At 40.8% G+C, this 20,617-nt stretch overlaps 1 protein-coding gene across 1 annotated transcript in view; it reads right to left on the bottom strand.

Moving 5' to 3' along the window:
* The window catches only part of LOC117732706 (membrane-associated guanylate kinase, WW and PDZ domain-containing protein 2-like), a 72,939-nt gene extending 57,039 nt beyond the window's left edge, over nucleotides 1-15,900 (bottom strand). Inside the window, exon 1 of the mRNA XM_034535815.1 lies at nucleotides 15,603-15,900. Coding sequence (XP_034391706.1) covers nucleotides 15,603-15,900 — 298 coding nt within the window. The remainder of the gene's footprint in view (nucleotides 1-15,602) is intronic.
* Nucleotides 15,901-20,617: the final 4,717 nt, after the last annotated feature.

The raw sequence follows: 20,617 nt of genomic DNA on the forward strand, positions 1-20,617 counted from the left end.
CAGGTCGCATATAGTCTCCTGCTCCATCAACTGACCATCAGCTGATCCAGAAAAAGGAAAAAAAAGATTTCAACATGGTGCCCCAATCCAGCTGTCAGCTCCACAAACCTCCTTGCAGCAGCTGCTAAACACAAACTGCTATAACTGATTACTGGTGGAGCTGCTGGAGCTCCCTCCACTACAGCAGCCTCCACCTGATCAATAAACACACGTTGCAATGGTACAGTGGGTCTCCATGGGCTTGTCTGTAGAATGTATTTGTTCAATATCTATGTTTGTGAGTTTACTGTGCCCCTGCTAAGTGTGTATCATACTGCTTGGATCCAAATGTGGAAAGCAAAGTCTGTACGATACAAACAACTGTCACTATTTGGGCAATAAATGGTTCTGACTGCATGACAGTGAACATCAGGCAACATGGTATGTTCAACTAGTTACAGCTTTCCATTTTTCCAAAGAAAGCCTGGGAATCGACAATACATATTTATTTCAGAGAGAGAGAGAGATGTATATATGGTATGTGGCATACACTATATAATCTAATGCCTTTGTGTGTTGCAAAATAACAGAAAAGCAGCAACTTCTCAAATCTGAGAAGCTAAAAAAACAATGAGTGTTTAAAAATGTTTTGCTTGAAATATTACCCCAACAATAAATTTCATGTTGACAAATTGTTTAGTCAATGAGAGGCTCAACACTAGAGCTAATTGAAAAGCCAATAACAGAAAAAATTGTAACATTTAGGTTTAGGCTTACAATAGCAACATGCTAAATATATTCCTGAGACCTACTCTATTCTAACAAGGCAGAGCTGAATGCATTGTATTGTTACACCAAAATGAGGCTTGGGGCAAGAGAATATAGAAACCATAAGAAATGGACATAGTCACTGTGATATCACAAACTGGATTGGGCACTACAGTTTTGAAGCCTTGAGTTTGCAATTTTGTCCGTCACCATCTTGGTTTTTTGGCAGTTGCCGTCTTTTTTTGCAACCAGAAGTTTTAGGCGCCCAAAATGTTACAAATAACTCTCATGAACTGAAAACACACTGTGAAAGGGTTAAAGTTATAAGACCAAAACACAGACAACCCCCAGACCGGACAACAACAAAGCATTGCATATCCTGCTTTATCATCCATTTTACTCTTATGGGACCATAACTCATCAAATGGACATCATGCTATATTGAAGACGACTTGAAAGTAGCAATTGAGACTATAAACTCATGTTTACAATGTTTACTGAGTAAACATTAAATCAAGTGAGAAGTAGGATTTTATTCTCATAGACTTCTATACAATATGACTTCTTTTTGCAACCAGAGGAGTAGCCCTCTGATGACCATTTGAGAGAATGCAAGCCAAAGTATCATTTAAACAGGTTAGTTACATTAAAGGCATCCTCCGTGCACTTGTCATGAAGAATGAAGTCAACTCTAGATACCAAAACCATTTTTTGTACCAGCTGTAAACATGTTTAATTATGCTGCAGATGTAGGCATTTAAACATGGTGGCCGATGAAGGTTGACTCGCTTTTGAAGCCAGCCTCAAGTGGCTATTTGAGGAACTGCAGTTTTGCCACTTCCACGTTGGCTTAATTTCTCAGCGCTGGAGGTTGACGAAGCTTGGCCTTAAGCACTTCCACATTGCCTTCACTTTTCAGAACTGCAGGTTGCTGCTTGGTAGAAACCAACAGGATCCATTTTGTTTGATTTGGGAAGGCATAATGAGGTCTGACATGCCCACTCTCCCAGGAGGCTCAGAGAGGAGGGAAGCGCAGTCATGCCACATTGATTCTCGAACTTTCTCTCTTTAAAGTGTAACTGCTCAACTCTTAAGTGCAAACAACCCTGAAGTCACGTTTCAGGAAAACAAACAGGACTTTCTGTCCTTGGATATACACACAGAGCAACATGTTCACACATACATGCAAATGAAACCTTATAAATCAGAAGAACACAAAAATACACTGAAAGTTAAACATGGTCACGCAATACTTTTTGTTTGGCACACAAACTCTCTCCTTTTCCTCCCAACTAAAGCACAGATAATACACCTGACACGTACCACAAACAAACACCTGATCTAATCCAAGGGACAAAGACATAACATGTTACTACTTGGAATACATTGTGGAGCTGTCTGGTCAGTTAAAGGCCAAGAGTTGTGCTGATGCATGGGGGCGTCTGTGGAGAGCTGAGGTGAAGTGGTGCTGTACCAGAGTGGTTGTCATGGAGAAGAAAACGAAGACACAGCCTTGGTGATCGATAGCTTGCCTGCACTCCCAAAAGAGGTCACACAGGCTACAGAGTACAACTGCAGGGCCCGAGTCAGTGTATCCACTCTGGACTGGAACATAGTGCACAATTAATAAGAGGAATATGTCTTTGTCTGCTTTCTCATCCAAATTCTACTCAAGCTGCTGGACTTTGTAGATACTGCTCATCCCCTTCATGCCTCTCTGTACAAATAAATCATCTTTGGCTATCATGCACCTGCATGCATCATAACTCAATCCACTTTTTCCGTATACTTGTAGATCTTTGGGACATGACGTTGGTACAACATTTGGAGTCAAACTCAAATTGAATAGCCTTTTTTTCACAGCAAACAATTAGGCTTGTCAAAACACAGGTGTTACTAATAATTACTAATTGCTGCACTGCAATAAGTAACTGGAGACGTCACCAGTGTTGTCAGTTGCACGTGTGATTTTCTGGCTGCAACAAGTGAAAATGTCTTGAGTTATGAGAACTATAAAGAAACAGAAGTGGTCTGATACTAGCGAGGTTATCTAGATTTAGGTGAGCCGGCCTCCCGTGTTGGCCCTGCTGATCGCCCCCCCTCCTCTCTACCTCCTTCTGTTTCATGGATTGGAGGTCCATACATTGTCATATTCATGTAATGTGTTTATGTAACTTTGTAATGCTGTTCATTCTGTACACATGACATCTATTGCATCCGTCCATCCGGGGAGAGGGATCCTCCTCTGTTGCTCTCCTGAAGGTTTCTTCCCTTTTTCCCCTGTGAAAGGTTATTTTTGGGGAGTTTTTCCTGATCCCATGTGAGGTCCTGGGACAGGGATGTCGTATGTGTACAGATTGTAAAGCCCTCTGAGGCAAATTTTGTAATTTGTGATATTGGGCTATACAAAATAAACTGAATTGAATAGATTTAACGTGAGATTAGCACATTTTATTAAAGCGAAACAACATGTAAATTAGCCTGAGTTAACCGCAAGTTAAACGTGTCTCCAGTATCTCCTGTTAATGACGTAGCATCACAGTGAACCCCTGGCCGATGGTCGTGTGTCGCTTCATGAGCTAAACCAGTTTGACGTTACCTGGTAACTAATCGCAACTTAGCGAACTAACTTAACCAACAACATTTATTAATAATGCATTAATTAAACGTTACCAAACGTTCCAAGTTTCGCAGTATTTTAACGTTAATTTCAATTTCCGTTTGCCACGTCTAACTTTCAAAATAAGGGAATACCAAAATGAGAGCCATAATACAAAATAAGCTTTAGAAAGTCTAACTTTACACATATATGGCATGAAACCAGTATTATCATTTACAAATATGGTGTGAATACAATTCTACTCGATTCCTTTTCTTTTCTTTTTTAATGAGAATCCCTCCTTTTACAGTTTATTTTTTTGCTTGTAAGTTTAATAACCAGTACCCTGCACAATGTTTTTTCTATTTAGTGTGTCTTTTGTTTCAAAGCATTTTATGTAAGTATACTATATACAAACTGTGATGCCGATATGTCCATATATATGTATATTGAGGAACTTGAGCACAAAAAGAAGTCCTTCCGGATTAATACAGTTTGTTCTTATCTTAAATAGATGTCGTACAACCTGGACATGTTCCTTATGTCTTCTCTAATGCCTCATGCCTAATTTCCCCCTCCATTGATGTCTCCTCTCTGTTCGCCCTTTGTTCCATCTCTTTTGTCTCCTCATACCTCTCCAGTGTTTATGCTATCCTGATCTGACCTCTGTGTCTGTGTGCATGTGTGTGCATGTGTGTGTATGTGTGAGAGATGTGTATGTTATAATACTGTATATGTAGTGATAGTTGCTACATGTGTGTATTGTGAGGCTGCTTAGTTGTGGATGAAGTATCTGTTTCCAGTATTCCTAATGATGTTATTACAGCAGGCGGCAGGGCCCATTATTAATAGTAAATGACAAAGCCTCTCTCCTAAAGGTCTTAATATTGATCGCCCCCCATCCTCCTCAGACTAGTCTTAATGATGAAGTTCCTCCATGTCTTTCTCCACAGCACCGTAATCAAGGCCAGACATACATTTACATCCTCTGAGTCACTGTACAGAGAAACAATCCCATTCTACAAATTTGCCTTTAAAATCAAAAGAGGGAGGTCATAGGAATTTCCAATTATAATATTGCATGAACCGTCCTCCTCCTACTGCAGAGAGAGAATGAATTCCTTGTCTCCCCTCACCTCGCATGTCTTTGCTGATGAGGTGCGTGTTTTATATGGTACGAATATAGTCCTGTTTTAAATGCTCCTGTTTTAAATGTGGCTATATGGAGATGTCTGGCACCCCTGATTGCACTCTCCAGTTCAAGCTGCGCTGCTCGCACAACAAGCAGGATGCATTTTAATGAGAATTAAAGCAACAGACCGAATGAGAGCTTCAGAAAATGAGGAGAGAGGATGGAGAATAGTCAAGGAATACAACTCTGGAGGAAGGAAAAAGTTGTGTGTGGGCTGAAACACTTTATCCTCTGTTCTACAGCAGTGAGTAACAAAAAAAGGTATAACATAGCGAGATATGAAAAAACCTTAGAGGGAACAGCAAGTAATGACAAACTCATTGGTTTGGGGGTGCATATGTCAATAACACGAGGGATTAAAACCAGCAGAGGTGTGCTCCCAGTAAAAACAAATATGAATAATTGGGGCAGTGGCAGAGAAAAGGCTGCCCTCTGAGGATCATAATGACTCTCCTCTCCAATGCTTCATTTGAGTACAATGGTCTGATAGTCTAATCAAGCCTATCTGTATCACTACGGGTGCCTTTTATGCTGCTACAACTGTACTGTCTGGACTTCTATTTTCTTTTCTTCATCATATGTTAAGATGAATTATATGAACAGCACATAGTGTCAGTGAGAAGAAGTGGCCATTGCTCACATCCAAACAGGTGGAAAACGTCTCATAGGCTCTTCATAAAGCAGACTTTTTGCTCTGACTCATTACATTCTGACCACCATGATCAATATTATATTACATTATATAAAAACAGCCATTCGAAAATCAAATGCATAGCTCTATCAGACAATGCTAGCAGAGCACTGGTGTCACTCAAATCGGAGCAGAGTAACATATGTGAACCATTTGTTAATAAGCTGTATTTGGATGGGGGCACCATTACGTTCAGATATAAGTAAAGGAACAAAGGGTTGGGTCCTCCAAATCGCCCCCAAACCACATGTTTTCTCTTGTAGGCTACTCCTTAAAAAACTGGCCATGCAGATAGCTTTGGTTGTAATGGCCTAGAATTGTATCTGTAGTGCGAACAACATTGGAAAAAACATTGTTTTTTTCATTTTCAGAAAGTGTCCCTGCTCCAGAGATACAATGTGGACCATTTTCAAGGAGAATCATTTTTGACAAAAAGATGTGTCCGGTTGGCAGTTTGAGTATTCTGGAAAACCTGAACCCTGTTTCCAGGAAGACAAACACAAATTGCATTCACCTCTTCTATTTCAGTGTGGAGGCTGACGCCTCAGAGTTTGATGCTTCCATCTCTGGGTAGATCAAACCCAAACTATCTGCAGGATAGATACCTGTGCCACTACAATGTTTGGGATTTAAGTGAACCTTCCGTTTAAGTGGAAATCTTAAGCCATGCCTATACAATATAGTCATTATCTGCTGTTTAAGACACAAATAAGAAAACATAAACATGCAACATATGTTTATGTAGTTCCAGCTGGATGTTATTGCTTCAGTACAGTGGAATTGCTTTACTACAACTATTATTCTAGACAGATTTAACTCAGAAGAGATGCTTTGGTTATAATTACAGTCATCAGTGTCCTTGTGACAACATCAATAGCTTTATCGAGCGTTACAGAGCAGTTCAGCACTACAGACAGCAGCAACTGTCAGATGAGAGAGTGACGGCTAAAGGTTTTGACCTTTGCTGATGAAATACTGGGCAGTCAAATCAACGCATCATCTCTGAAGTGTCAGTGCAGTGAGGGAAGCTGCACTGAGTACTAACCGATGAGACTGTTACTGTCCTCTACTGGTCCTAAGCATCAACTACAGTGATGAAATGATCCTGAATGCAAATGCAGCACATCAGCTGAGATTTCTTCCAGTAAAAGCTTACTGCTGCAATGAACATGATTATGTCAGCAGTGCAATGAATGCACTTTATCTATCAGTCCTGATGCATTACCATTAAAGCATCTATTATATGAGGTTCAATGATGAGGTAACTTCAGGTCAAATCCATTTTCTCTTCATTTTTCTCAAACAAACAACAAACAATGGTTGACATATAGATTAAAAAGAAGAAGACAAATTGGAGGATTTTGAAACAGTTAAGGTGTGAATGTATAAAAAGGGCTTTATCTCAATATCATGACAATGTTTTTCATGTTTTGTACATTCAATGTGTATATACAGCTTAACACTGTGTATATGATGTGGGTCCAATCCAAGATATTCTGCTCAGGAATGATGGTGAGCCTCTTTAGAAAGTCACAAAAAGCACAGCTATTGTTGGTAGCCAACCACCAGTTTCAGTTCCACGGCTCCTTACGCCAGCTTTTATAATCCTTCTCATTCAGATCTGAAGCTATCAGATTAGTGCTGCTGGTTAATCTACAGTATGTCAATGAATGAAAACCATCCACTGCTTTCTGTGCCGCCATGCCTGACTGAATAAGATATGATTCCGTAAATCTGGGAGGGGGGACTCTTGTTTCAGCAGATACAGGACATACGATTTGTGTGCAGACGTCAGTCTTCTACTGTGAATGTGTTTGTGTGTGTGTGCCAGCAGACACACAATGTCACACGTGTACAGACTGAAGTACCTTCTGTTCACGTTGATGCAGCAGTCGTGATGAGCCAAATGTCCCAGAGAGTGTTGTGTCTCTCAGACTGGTACTTTTTCTCCACTACATGTATTTGATTTTATTTAGCAAAAAGAGATTTTGCATTCTAAATGTGATGGGTTCATACCCGTCTGCTGAATTGTTTTAGATTAAACAACTCAACGGTGTCTAAAACTAGCTCAACCAACAAACAACTTCCATTATGTCCAAAACTTTGTCTCGTTGGGTGTTTCCCAGCAAACTGTACACTTAACAATAGCAAAAAAAAAGATGGTAATATGTTGTCTACTTGAAGCCAAACATAAAATTGCAATGGCTTGGAAATCTGTTCACAGGCCGAGCAAACAGAATTGGATAGAGGGACTGCTACAGTGCCCTAGAGAAACTTACATATGTAGTCAAAGGGAAATATGACACATTTGCAAAGATTTGGAGCTCATTTATGGAGTTTTTGGATGGGGAAGATTTTGTTGAAACCCTATAGTCTCCCGTGTGTCACATCAGGGAATGTGAGAGCATTCTATTTGTGGGGTCTAATATGTATCTATATGTGCATGTACATAGCTGTTACCTCTACTGTTATCTTTTATTTATTTGTATTCATGTATTTATATTGTTTCTGCTGAGAAACAGTCAGTAATGCCGAACAACAAATCATGCCACTGATATCTCTATTTGAAATACCTTATATATGTACTCTTTGATTTCCCTTGTCTTGTCTTGTGTTTGTGTGTAAAGTGAAAAAAACATAAAAAAACTAGCTCGACCTCAACCAAGTACATCAGTAAAGTGCTTCCCATGCATTGATCAGTAAAATATATAAAGTAAGTAATATATAATGACAGGGGGCCAGTTTTCTGCAATGAGCCATTTGACTTTGTATACTTTAAATACATACTTGCAGTACAGTCCAATTTGAACACAGGACTTATATATTGCTAGTTTACATATAAATAAAGCATCTGAATACTTCCTTCACCATTGCTATTTGCCCTACTGCTGCGTAACGTTTTGTTTTGATGAAGGTGCAACCCTTTTTGATTCACAACATCACCATACTGGAATTTCCCCCAAATTTTGAGTCTAGGAATATTTGCGGTACCTTAACATTTCAGGGATAGACTGCATGTGTGAAAGGATGTAATACCTTTCTATGAATAAATTCAAGATAAGGATGCTCCATCAAAAGGTGTAAATACAAACATACACGAGTATACACAAACAAGTGAGTGGTTTCTACACATGCTGCAGCATACGATATGTCTCATAAAAACATATTTCCTTGAATGTAAAATGACAGAAGTATGCTGTTAATATCTGTTGGCTCAACACTAATGACGTGATAAGCTGTGAACATTTTTAGACAGAGCATATAAATATACTCTGCAGTGCCAAAAGTTAGTTGTCAAAAAAGAACTAAGATTTGAATAGGATTTTATTTTCATACAAGCGCTTTGTGCTCTGACTTTCTTATTGAATTACTTAAATGACCAGCTACCTCTGATCATGTAATTTCACCAAAACATCTGATGTAATGCTGAGATGAAACACAGACACGTCAACAACCTTATCATTTCCTGTTGTTCCTACAATAAACATAATGTGCACACACACAAACACCCAGAAAAGCATCATGAATACTCATAAGAATATGATGTTTAATCTCAGCCAGATGTACTGCGTTTCACGGCAACATACTTGTGTGAAATACGTACGACCTCCTCACACACTGCATCATGAAGTCACATCGCCATGGTGATCCATCAGTAAAAGGTTTGACTTTTAAAACTTGACTTTTCTCATTACGAAAATGGCATCTATGATGTTACGGCCAAAATGTCCAGCTCGCAGGACATTGCAACCAATCATAGGCCACTATTCCGAAAAGAAGCAAATACGTGATACATTTCACATCATTGTGGTCCGTAGAAACTGATTATGAGCGAAGGATAGCAAAATTGTTTTGACAAAACCTCCCTTGTCATGTCTTATTCACACAAACATTGCTTCTACATTTCGCATGCAGCAGCACGGTCCCAGATTGTCCAATGCAGTATGTCCGTGATGAGGAGAATTACATTGACCTAATTCACTTAACTGGACCGGTTAGCTATTTGGTCATTGGCTCGCTCAGCTTGAGTTTGATCCTCTGAGCCGTGCTGCAGCAGCTTCTAGCCTCAATAAAATCATCCTCCACTTCTGACAGAACTCATCTCTTGGTGAGTTATTAATACCAACAGAGCAGACAGGATGTTATGCACTGATTCTTCAAGCTTCTCATCAACAAAGCGACACAAGAGAAGAAGGTTGCCTTCTCTTCCTCTGCTCCATCTGTCCCTCCACACTGTACCCACATTAAGAGGACTGGCACGACTTGAACAGCTGAGTCAGGAAACTTGACAACCTCCAACATTTCTCTAAGGTCTACTTTCTAGAAACATTCAAATGCAAATTATACACCAATTATTTCATGGACAGTGAATCTGAGATTTGTGCTCACATTTACTGCTAGCTAAACTCCTCCCACTTACTGTGTTTATCCTATCGTAGCTTAACAATTATAACTAGGCATGGGGCGCCTAACCCTAGTTGTGCATGCAATACTGACATCAAGAGTTTGGAGGATGGTGGCAAGAGAAAAGTGTAAGCCTTAAGGAATAGAGTGTCATGTGTAGCCACCGAGAGACCGGACCCAAACGGCAACAACGTTGAAAAGAAACTTTATTCTTCACTTATTATTAAATTAAGGAATCTACAGGTCTACCACAAGCAATCACTAGGGATCCAAACAGGATGGACCAACAAACAGCGTTTAAATACACAGGGACGGTGCAGGTGATTGGACACAGGAGGAAACAATCAGGGACAGGGCAGACAATCACAGGGACAGGAAGTGCAGGAAACAAGACACAAAAAACTCCAGATCCTGACAGAGAGTAAACGTTAGCAAGTCCAACTAACTAGATACACCTTCTACCGACAGTATTAACCTACTTCTGACAAGGGGACTTTTATTCGCTTTATTATTGTTATTAGGTAGGGTTACAGAAAGAGAAATGGGGGCCGAGCCAATATATCAGAATTTAGAGAAACTATTGCAGCTCTGTTCTGTACATTGTTTGGGGAAGTTATATCCTCCCCCACTTCCCACCGAAAACCCTGTTAGATATCCTGATATTTGGTAAACTCATCAATTATTCCTCCGCCAACCAATCAATTCCTATGTAAAAGTGAAGTTTAAAATTATTAATATTAAAGCATAAATCTGACCACTGTGTTTGTTCTCCAATGTATTTGTTTTCAGTTGTAAGGATACAAACATTTCAAAGTTCATGTTTGAATGAATAATGTACGACTTGCAGCTTTACCCTCAGTCTAAAAATTATAGCATTATATCTTCAACGCAGCCACCACATGCATATCCAAGACCTTTTTCTCACAGGGTTTTAAAATTTACATTAGCTTAATCTAGCAAACCAAAGCTGTTCCACTTCATTACAGCCGGCAACGTGGACTATCGATAGCTGGAAATGAGCCATGTTTTTGTTTTATTCTATCTGGAATCAGAGATCCATTGTTTCATAAATAAATTTGTTGTGGTTAATCTGAAATGCTTGACAGGTAAATGTCTATTTCTGTGTATGTACTGAGCAACGAAAAAACACCGGTGTCATATTCCTAGTAGCCGACACATAATTAGCAATGATTCTGGTTCTGATACTGAGATGTTGCAAACGGAAGTAAGTGAGCTGCATACAGTCATCGAGAAGGAAGTTACAGTTTAAAAGACTATTTCATATTATACATCTGCTTCATTCATTTTTACAGTTTAGTTAGTAAATACAGAGCTCCTTAACCGAGCCTGCAGGCCTATATTGGCTGAGGCCGAGAGCTGCTGCACAGTGAGACAGAGGCCGGCTGTGCTCCACTTTTGATGTTAAAGGCGATGTTAACATTTTGAATTCATGTTGTTTTCCTCAAAAAGCACTGCATATTGTTCTCATAAACTCAGATGGATGAAACGTCCTGGGGTCATTCTGCTCCACACTCCTCTCTCAGAGGCAAAAGCACAATTTGGAAATAAGACAATTATGACCAAACAGGCAATATCAGCAAGCAGTGTTTCTTATCTTAAGTCTGCATTCTTATCCACGAAAGGGAAAATAGCATTTTAGATATTTTTTCTCTTCTTATGTAAATCAGAACCACATTTGTTGTGGATTCATCCGGGGAGACGGCTCTAATGCAATCTGAATGAAATAATACAAGGATTAAAAATAACTGACCTTAACATTATTTATATCACTGTATTTGCATCACAGCTATTTATGACAAAAGATTAATGCCGATTAAAGACAACCAAAAAGAGGCCTTGGATATATTTATAGGTTAAATACTTAATTAATTGTGAGAAATATTGTATTCCTCTTTTCCAAAAACGGAGCATAAACAGGAACAAAAGGAGCTGACAAAAACTAAAATTAGGAAACTATGTAAGCACAATGTCGAGTGAACTAAAAAATAAAAAGACAAAGACAAAGACAAGGGTATTACCATAATTTTTTGTCCATTGTGCATTAGTCATTGTGACAATTTGGAACAATAAAAACACATAATTATTTATTTACTTTACAAAAGAGGAATCTGCTCAAGATAATGTGAAAAAACTCACAAGACGAATTATTCAGTTTCACACCTTCACCATACTCTTCTTTTGAAATCTCTCATTCTCACACATACACACACACGCGCGAGCGCACACGCACACACACTCACACTTCTCTCCATACTGTTCTAACACCTCTCGACAGTTATGATCTTCATGGCACTTTTAGAAATCTGCCTCACTGAGCCGAGCAGCCGTTTTCACTTCACTCCTGCTTGATGCTGATGGAGAGATGAACACGGACAAAAGATGTTTAACAGATAATTACAGACGGACAGAGCCAGCAACTCATTTGTTCACCAGCATTTGAAAGAAAATCTATAACTATATATATGTTTTTTTAATTAAAAATGTGTTTGGAAATATTCTTATCATTGAAGCTCAAAAACAATCCTCTTAAAAGAGTACACATGCTCCACTGATTGCTGCAGTGACCCTGGGAAAAGCACAGGTGTTACTAATAACACTAACGATGGCTCTGTTCTATATAAGTGAATGTACAACACCAGGACCCTGAAACTGAAGCCGCTAAATAGAATTTAGCCTTCATCCATTTTATTTTTTACACCTGTGCTCCAGATAATATGATGTTAAGGTTGCAGAGTTTTACTGACATAAATATACAAATTGCTTTGTATTGTTTGGATTTTCTAGGGATGGTTTGTGTTGTTATATTGCTGTATTAGTTGCCATTAGTTGAGATGTATTTGCAGGACAGAGAACTGATACCCTTGACACACACACACACACACACACACACACACACACACACACACACACACACACACACACACACACACACACACACACACACACACACACACACACACACACACAGGGAGAATAAATAACAGCCCTCTTGAGATGCAGAATCAAACATTTCTCTCCTGGCAATTCTACTCTCACATTTAAATAATTTCTCTGCAAAACAAAATCAACTGACTGATTAATTGATTTTGTAGTTAGTTACACTACCATTCAAAGGTTTGTTTTTCTTCTTTCCTTCAATGATGACTAATTTAACAGAGACCAAAAAAGAGTGGAATTCAGACACCAAAGATATTAACATTTGAAATAGTTTTGGTCCCAAATGAAGAACAATTTCATGATTTTAATTTAGTTGATGTGCCAATAGTGTTACATGGCAGGTTGGAACCATTTTTACCCCCAAAATACCATTGATTTATAATTTGTTTTCCAGTCCAGAAAAGCAGAAGTGACCCTCAATAATAATTGGACCACAACGGTGCTTTCAATTTTGATCTAAATAATTTATTCAGATGTTTTTTTCAGTGCATATATTGAAAATGAGTCAGTGACTGACTAATCAGTGTTGCTGACTAATCAGCATTGGTTATTTCAATGCTGCCATCCCTAGCCTAACCTTCTATTTCTATTCATTTCTAAATCAACACACCTGATAATATTCCAGCTTGTAATGGGCATTATTGGGTTCTTTACACTGAAACAGGAATCGGTTGCTATTTAAATCTGCACTCATGCAGATGCTAAGCTTTCAGTTTCTTTTATGACTGGTGATGTCTTTGATTATTATTCTACTGTAGCTCAGGGGTTGTTTTCAATTGTCAGTCTTTTTGAAGCCATTGTGTTTTGTTTTACATTACTTGTTTTGCAAACTCTTCGTACGAAATACAATCTATGTAGAGGACTCTATACAACCTAAAGTCATTAAAAACTATTTACAAATATAGAGTAGTCCTCTTAGCCATGACTGTAACAAATCAAGCTTTTGTGGAAGGCGATACCAAACTTTGAAACGGTTTAGTGTATATAGCACTAGATGTCTTGGACTCACACCTGCTTGTCTTGACGTGCAAGGAAACTGGCCAACACAGAACTATATTTTATATATAAACAGTATATTGGGCTGAGAATGCAGCGGTACCACAAATAACTGAACAGGTTTGGTCCAGTAAAAGCTGTATGATAGTCCCTTTCCTACAAAGCCGTATCCCGTATTTGGATGTGTATGTTCCCTGAAATCTGTGAGTGAGAGGAGGTCAGTGCACAGTCAGACCGTGAGCTCACTCTAGAGGTCCATCAGGCCGTGCTGCCACTGTTCATACTCCCTCAGGGACAGAACGGGGTTTCTACCTGAATGAAAATAGTCTGCTAAAATATGTAAACGTGTGTTCATGTTCGCATGGTGAGACATGATTGTGTACCCAGACAGGACATCCATCTCTGATTTTGGCTGTGTGTGGCCTCTGAGGAGAGTGACTGGACTGCTTCTACTGTAAATGATTCCTCAGCGGGCCACAAGTATGTCAGCAATTGTCTGCAAGCACACTGCCATAAATCCACTCCACTCTCCACTGGGTGGAAGTCAAATGGACGTATGACAGCAAGAGAGACGGACAGAGCAAAACATATATAAGGCGACAACAAGTTGTGCAGAGGGCTCAAGGACGTTCAAAGACCACGCGCAGCTGTGGGAGGTGGGTGGTTCAATACACAGCTTCATGTTTAAATGGATAAGAGAGGAGGGAGGGAGAGAACAGACCTGTCTGAGATATATGCACATTTGCATTTAACCCCTCACACATCACAGGACAGTACTCTTACATTGTCAGTAGTTCCAACTCAATAATCAATCACAGTGACGCAACCTCCAGAAACACTGAGATTGATAGAGAGCAGTCAGTCAAAGAGTGTGATGACAAATCCTGTGAGCAAACTTGGCATTGTCCAAAAATAAAAAATAAAAAGCTCTTTTTTTCTCATGTCCCAGAAACAAGCCACTGTAATGCTCATTTCATGGCTGAGAACGCAGCCCTTTTAGCCACTTATAAGGACTTGAACTGAGCCTCAGAGGGTGTGATGATAACTATCTCCTCCGCTGTTCCTACAATCCGCTGTTCTAGTCGTATAGGGACCTTGTCTGCTTTTACGCTGGCTGACAGAAGCAGGTCACTCAGTCAGCACTGCTATGCTCAGAAACATTCAAACAAGCCTTGAGCTTCAGAGGCCACAATAATCACACATAACACTGCACCGGCTGACAATAACAAAACACTCAAAAGCTCCTCAAAGCATGACTGGAAGAGACCTGCACAATTATTGTCCACTTCTGAACTCAGGAACATTTCATAAACAAAAAATGTTAGTGTGTGTCTGGGCAATTTGTGTGAAATGTGGGAAGAGTTAAAGCACACCAAGTTGACCACAGAACTGATCACTATGAAAGCATTTGGCTACAAAGATTGTTATCTTCATCAGTGCGTAATTATACTGCAATGACAGAGTGTCCAAAGTGTGTCTGTCTGTCTGTCTGTCTGTCTCTCTGTCTGTCTGCCTGCTTGTCTGTCTGCTCGTATGTCTGTCTGTCTGCTTATCTACTGCTCAGACTGAACAGCATCTACATTGCATCTACGGCTCGGGCCTGTTTGGTTTAACGAGCTCTGTCCTCCATCAAAAAAGAAGAAAACCGCAGGCTGTGGCGTGAAGCCTAAACGGACACACCCCCTCCAGGCTGTGGCATCGAACCAGCGACCCTGTGATAAACAAACGGCGGCTGCTCCCGGCTTCATTCCATATCGGCTAATCATTACAGTGATCCTGGTAGACTGAACCAGCCATTCCGTCTCGTAACGATAGTTCACCAACAAACAGGCCCGATGGGTCCCTCAACACACGGCGTGTCCCTCTCGTGCAGACTGACAGATGACTGCACAAATTACATCTTCCATCAAACCAGCGACACACACACACACACACACACACTAACACAGCACACACACTCCTCGCCGCCTCCTAAATCAGCGCTCCCAGCCCCTCTCGTGTTCATCGTATCTCACCTTGCTTGACACATTTGAGGCGGACCGGGTCTTTGCAGTGTTTGATCACGGCCAGCACGTCCCGGGTGGTGAGCCCGGCCACCGGCATGTTGTTGACCTCCAGCAGCAGCTCATCCTGGGCCAGTTTGCCGCTCTGGATCAGTCCCTTCCCCTGCTTCACCTCGCCGAAGTAAGGGAACTGGCCGATCTCCGCGCCCCCCTTCGACTCGAACCCCAGCTCCCCTTCCTTCCCGCGGGTGATCACCGCTTCGTGGACTTTGTTTGTCCAGTGGTTTTTCTTCTTGAGGCTCTTCGACATCGTTAGGATGAGTTAATCACCGCGGACTGGCCCATACAAAAGCCTCCTACCGTCTCATCCCTGCCTTTGTGCGACCGGCTGCAGCTTCACAGCGCCCGTGGCTCCATCATCACCGGTGCACGCCAGGCGTAGTGTCCGCTCGGCGAGCCGCGCAGTCGGGCAGAGGGGCTGCGGTACAGCACGGCGGCGGAGGAAATAATTATTACTGTCAGACACACACACAGAGGCAAGCGGCAGATACTAGCGGATGACCCGGATGTGAAGCCTGGAGGAGGGGAGAGATGAATGGTTCTGGTTCGGCGTAAAAAAAGGATGGAGAGGAGGGGAAATAACAGGAGGCGCTTCCACTACACAGCCAGGGGCGCTTCCTCAGGCTCACTGTGATCACATGGAGGCGGAACATCGTTTCACACTAAATTACATACACCTCACCCTATATTAGTTATCTGCAACCATCTTTTTTCCATGAAATCCTAACATGCAGCACACTAACATATGATACCTTGTTTTTTGATAGAGAGCAGATACTTTCTGAGAGTATTACTTTTCATATAATATGCAGCATTGCAGCATAAAATGCAGCTTTGTATGTACCTAAAGCTGGTTTGCCAACAAGGCCCCAGACCCTTCAGGGAGCCCAAAGGCTCAAAGTTCAGTTTGTGGTAATTATTGTAAATTGATTGCAAGTTTGTTTTTAAATTCCTCACTTGTTTCAACGTTTTACAGGTTTACTCTATTAGCATCTTGAAATGTGGGGGTAAAAAAACAACATCCAGTATCTGCACTTGGGGGGGGGGGGGGGGGGGGGGTAAAATCATCCCGTTTAAGTTGGTTCACGTTACATAATTGCTATGATGCCCAACAAGAAATGACAAATCCTTTTGTTGCCATTACTTTTTAATGGCTGCATGACTTTTCGAAGCGGGTGAAGTAAAGTTTCATTCAATATTTAACACATAAATCAAGAGCTGCTGAAATCTACTGAGGATGACAGTCCCTCTTACTGCCACTCTCTGCAATGCTTCTATGAGTGTTTTAAGGGCATGTTTGTGCTTTTGAAATGTGCAAAACAACATTACTGTACACAACCCCCTGTGCATTTGCAACCAGTAAATAATCCATGAAGTGCAGTAGATTCACTTTGACTGTCACTTTACTTACTTCAGTGTCTTGGCATCTAGGTCATCGTGCTGTACGTTCTGGTCACAGCAAACACTTTTTACATAAATTCTAAACAGATGATGATGCAGACGAGATAATCATTGAAGTCTCACCACCACAGGGAAAAAAGAGTACTGGTATAATTCAGAAAAATGGATTAACAGATTATCCATCAAGAGGGGAAATGAATCCCTGATGTGCTTAATTTGTGCTTCTGCTGGTGGATGTCAGAACTGCAGCTTCAAGAGGCCTTTAGCCTAGACTGAGATAGAGTTCAGGGTTGAGTAATTAAAGAGGACTCAGAGTCTGCACGTTTTCACTTAAACACCAGCTCTTTTAAATGACTAAATTGTGAAATTACAAAATTGTGAAATCACTAAATTGTGAAATCAGATGATGTGTCCTTCAAATAGAATAAAGATCTGGTACCTAGGTAGCATAAATAGTATCTGTGTGCGTGAAGGACACTACATTATTCTCTTGTGCTCATCTATATATATCTGGATCAGAGAATTTCACTATGTTGGACCTTCTTTAGTGAAAATAAGTATGATAGAAGAACAAAAAGAAAAGCCATCAGCTGTCGAAGTTTTGAGCTGGAGCGTCTAAATTCGAAGTCACTTCAAGCAACTTGTCGCCACTCTGATTTTCTCCTGACAGAATACAGCAGTCACTCTCAGTGTGTGTGTGTGGCGCCTCCCATGTGTACACAGCCACAGGGGGACGTGTGCTTACATGAGCCCCTAACAACATTAAGAAAACCTTTGGTTTGGGTGTCATGGTGGTATGCGATTGCTCGGGGAAAAACACGGCTTTGAAAACGGAGCACGCTTTATCTTTTGTTTTTCTCTGAGAGCTGCAACAGCTCCATAAAATCTTTCACTTTCTGCCAGAATATTAATGATATGATGATTGTGCATCCGTAGAGGCTTCCTCAGACTGTCTGTGACCATATTTGTGACTCTGTACACACTGGGTGGGGGAGGAAGAAGAAAGAAAAGGATATTACTTTATATCATCATTATAGACAGAAAGTAATGAGCATCCTACAGCAGACTGCCAACAACAGAAGGCAAAAATACAATAACACAAGGCAGTCTGCGCACTCAGAGGGGGAATTTCAATAGAGCTTATATGGATTTAGCTCACTGCCTCCCTCATTGACTCTCTGCTTCGTGCATTTGGTGTTAGGGAAGAAATGCACACTAAGTTGTTTCTATTGCTCGGCTAAGACAAGGGGGGAGCGGGGTCACCTTCACACAGACATTCACTTTCAACAGAGTGAACAGACTCCTCCTGTCTTTATGCTCTTCATTTTGAGAAAACAGACTGCAGACAAGAACATTAATGATCATCCAGTGTCTACTAAGACAGTAAGACAATTTTTGGAAGACATTTTAAACTTTTCAATTAAATAGAGAGCACAGTGGCAGCAGTTGGAAACCCAGGGGTGTGTGTTGGGCTGGAGCAGCAGTTAAGAATCAGTTTCAAACATGTGCACACACGCACAAATGCATCACACATAGAGAATACGTTAATTAGACTGAATGGCTTCAGGGAATTGGCAACTAAATCACATTGGCTTGTTCTCCAAGCTCACGATTAGATTTAATTATGTAGTGAAACTTGTGATGGTAGAGCGCACCTGTAGAAAGTCGAGACAGTCTCCAAACCACACATACTTCCTCACCAGAGCCTGACTGAAAAAAACTGCTAATATGAGCAGATAACAAACACATATTGATATCTGTTCTGAAAGGTATAAGATGTTTGATAGAAACACTGATGGCATTACTTTGTCAACAATTGAGTAGCTAAAGTGTGTTAATTAACTTGTTGGCCTATATCCCATAAACTCTAAAATCTTGTCTTTAGAATTCAGTGTTGGTGGGCAGATTGTTAACATTGAACAGAGCCAAGCGAGCTGTTTACCCACGTCTCTAGTCTTGTGCTCAGCTAAGATCTTTACTGTATGTTTGTAAAAATAAATATATACATGTACTATATAGTGCTGCACAGTGGTGTAGTGGCTAGCACTGTCGCCTCACAGCAAGAGGGCCGCGGGTTCGATTCCCGGTCGGAGCGGTCCTTCTGTGTGGAGTTTGCATGTTCTCCCCGTGGCAGCGTGGGTTCTCTCCGGGCTCTCCGGCTTCCTCCCACAGTCCAAAGACATGCTGCAGGTTAATTGATCTCTAAATTGCCCATAGGTGTGAATGTGAGAGTGAATGGTTGTATGTCCCTACATGTGCCCTCGATGGACTGGCGGCCTGTCCAGGGTGTCCCCTGCCTTCGCCCTATGTCAGCTGGGATAGGCTCCAGCGCCCCCGTGACCCTAATGAGGATAAGCGGTATTGAAAATGGATGGATGGATGGATGGATGGATGTACTATATACAGTATATAGACAGAGACAGAGTTTTTAACTCCCCAACATCTATCCGCCTCAAAGATCCAGCAGCCATCAGCTAAACTACAATCCTAGCCTATGGGCACATTATTATCATATAACATAACAGATAACTTATGAAGTCTATATAGTCTTCTCAGATGTTATCCTTCGGTGAGCTGGTTGTCACACATTTAGGGTTTGGATTGGATTCCTTTTGCTTTGACTCCCTGGTCAGCTGCAGTCTGCCATCATGTGCCGTTTGATCACAATCAACATCATCATCATCCTCTTCTCTTTCCTAAACCACACCTTCGTTTTGAAGAAGCTTCATATTCACACTCTTTGATTTCCCTGGGAGGGCTTTTGGGATTAGCTAAATTACTCTGCAGTTGGCTTTTAAATCACACAATGCCTCCCAAAATAGTGTCCTCTCAGCTAATGCCTAATCATTGCGCTTGAGCAGTGATGGCTTAGCTAAGTCTGTGAGACAGGAGTCGGCCTTGTCATTGCTGTGACCCATTTGTAAATTAGTGGCCGTCATCATATGAAAATAAAAAATGAGTGGAATAGGACAGTTGTTCTGATAATCCCGTCACTATCTCTGAACTAATTCCTTTAACGGTTGATCAGCTCATGAATACTGGAAGAGATTCTGGGCCACAATGTTGCTTTAAATCTGCACAGCTTGGAAGAAAATCACTCTCATTCTAGTTCAGGACTAATTAGTCCTAATCTTGGGGCGTTTCCAATGGAGATTGAATACAAGAGGCCAATACATCTTAGTCAGGAACAATCTCTGTTAATTATATTAAAACTGGTGATTAGATTTTCCTCAGTTGTCTCCTTTGTGATCATCAAGCAGCAATCAGGCTTCGTCATTACATGCAGTTACACTACTAGACCACTAGAGGGAACTATCTACTGTTGAACAGTACTGGCAGATGACGTTAAATCCTGAAATAGGTATTAGTTCACTGAAGGATAAATATTAAAGTCTCTCTCCCCTGCAAAATAATTGATTGTGAAGTTTTAAACTAGAAGGCTTTTTCCATATTTATCTGCAGGAGAGTTTCTCTGTTCTCACTTTTGAGATGATTTGTGACATGACAACTAGTTTGGTTGAAAAGCAACTTACCCACATGTGATTTGAGACTTTCAGGTCAAATAC

Source organism: Cyclopterus lumpus, chromosome 6 (genome assembly GCF_009769545.1).
Source record: "Cyclopterus lumpus isolate fCycLum1 chromosome 6, fCycLum1.pri, whole genome shotgun sequence".
Classification (NCBI taxonomy): Eukaryota; Metazoa; Chordata; class Actinopteri; order Perciformes; family Cyclopteridae; genus Cyclopterus; species Cyclopterus lumpus.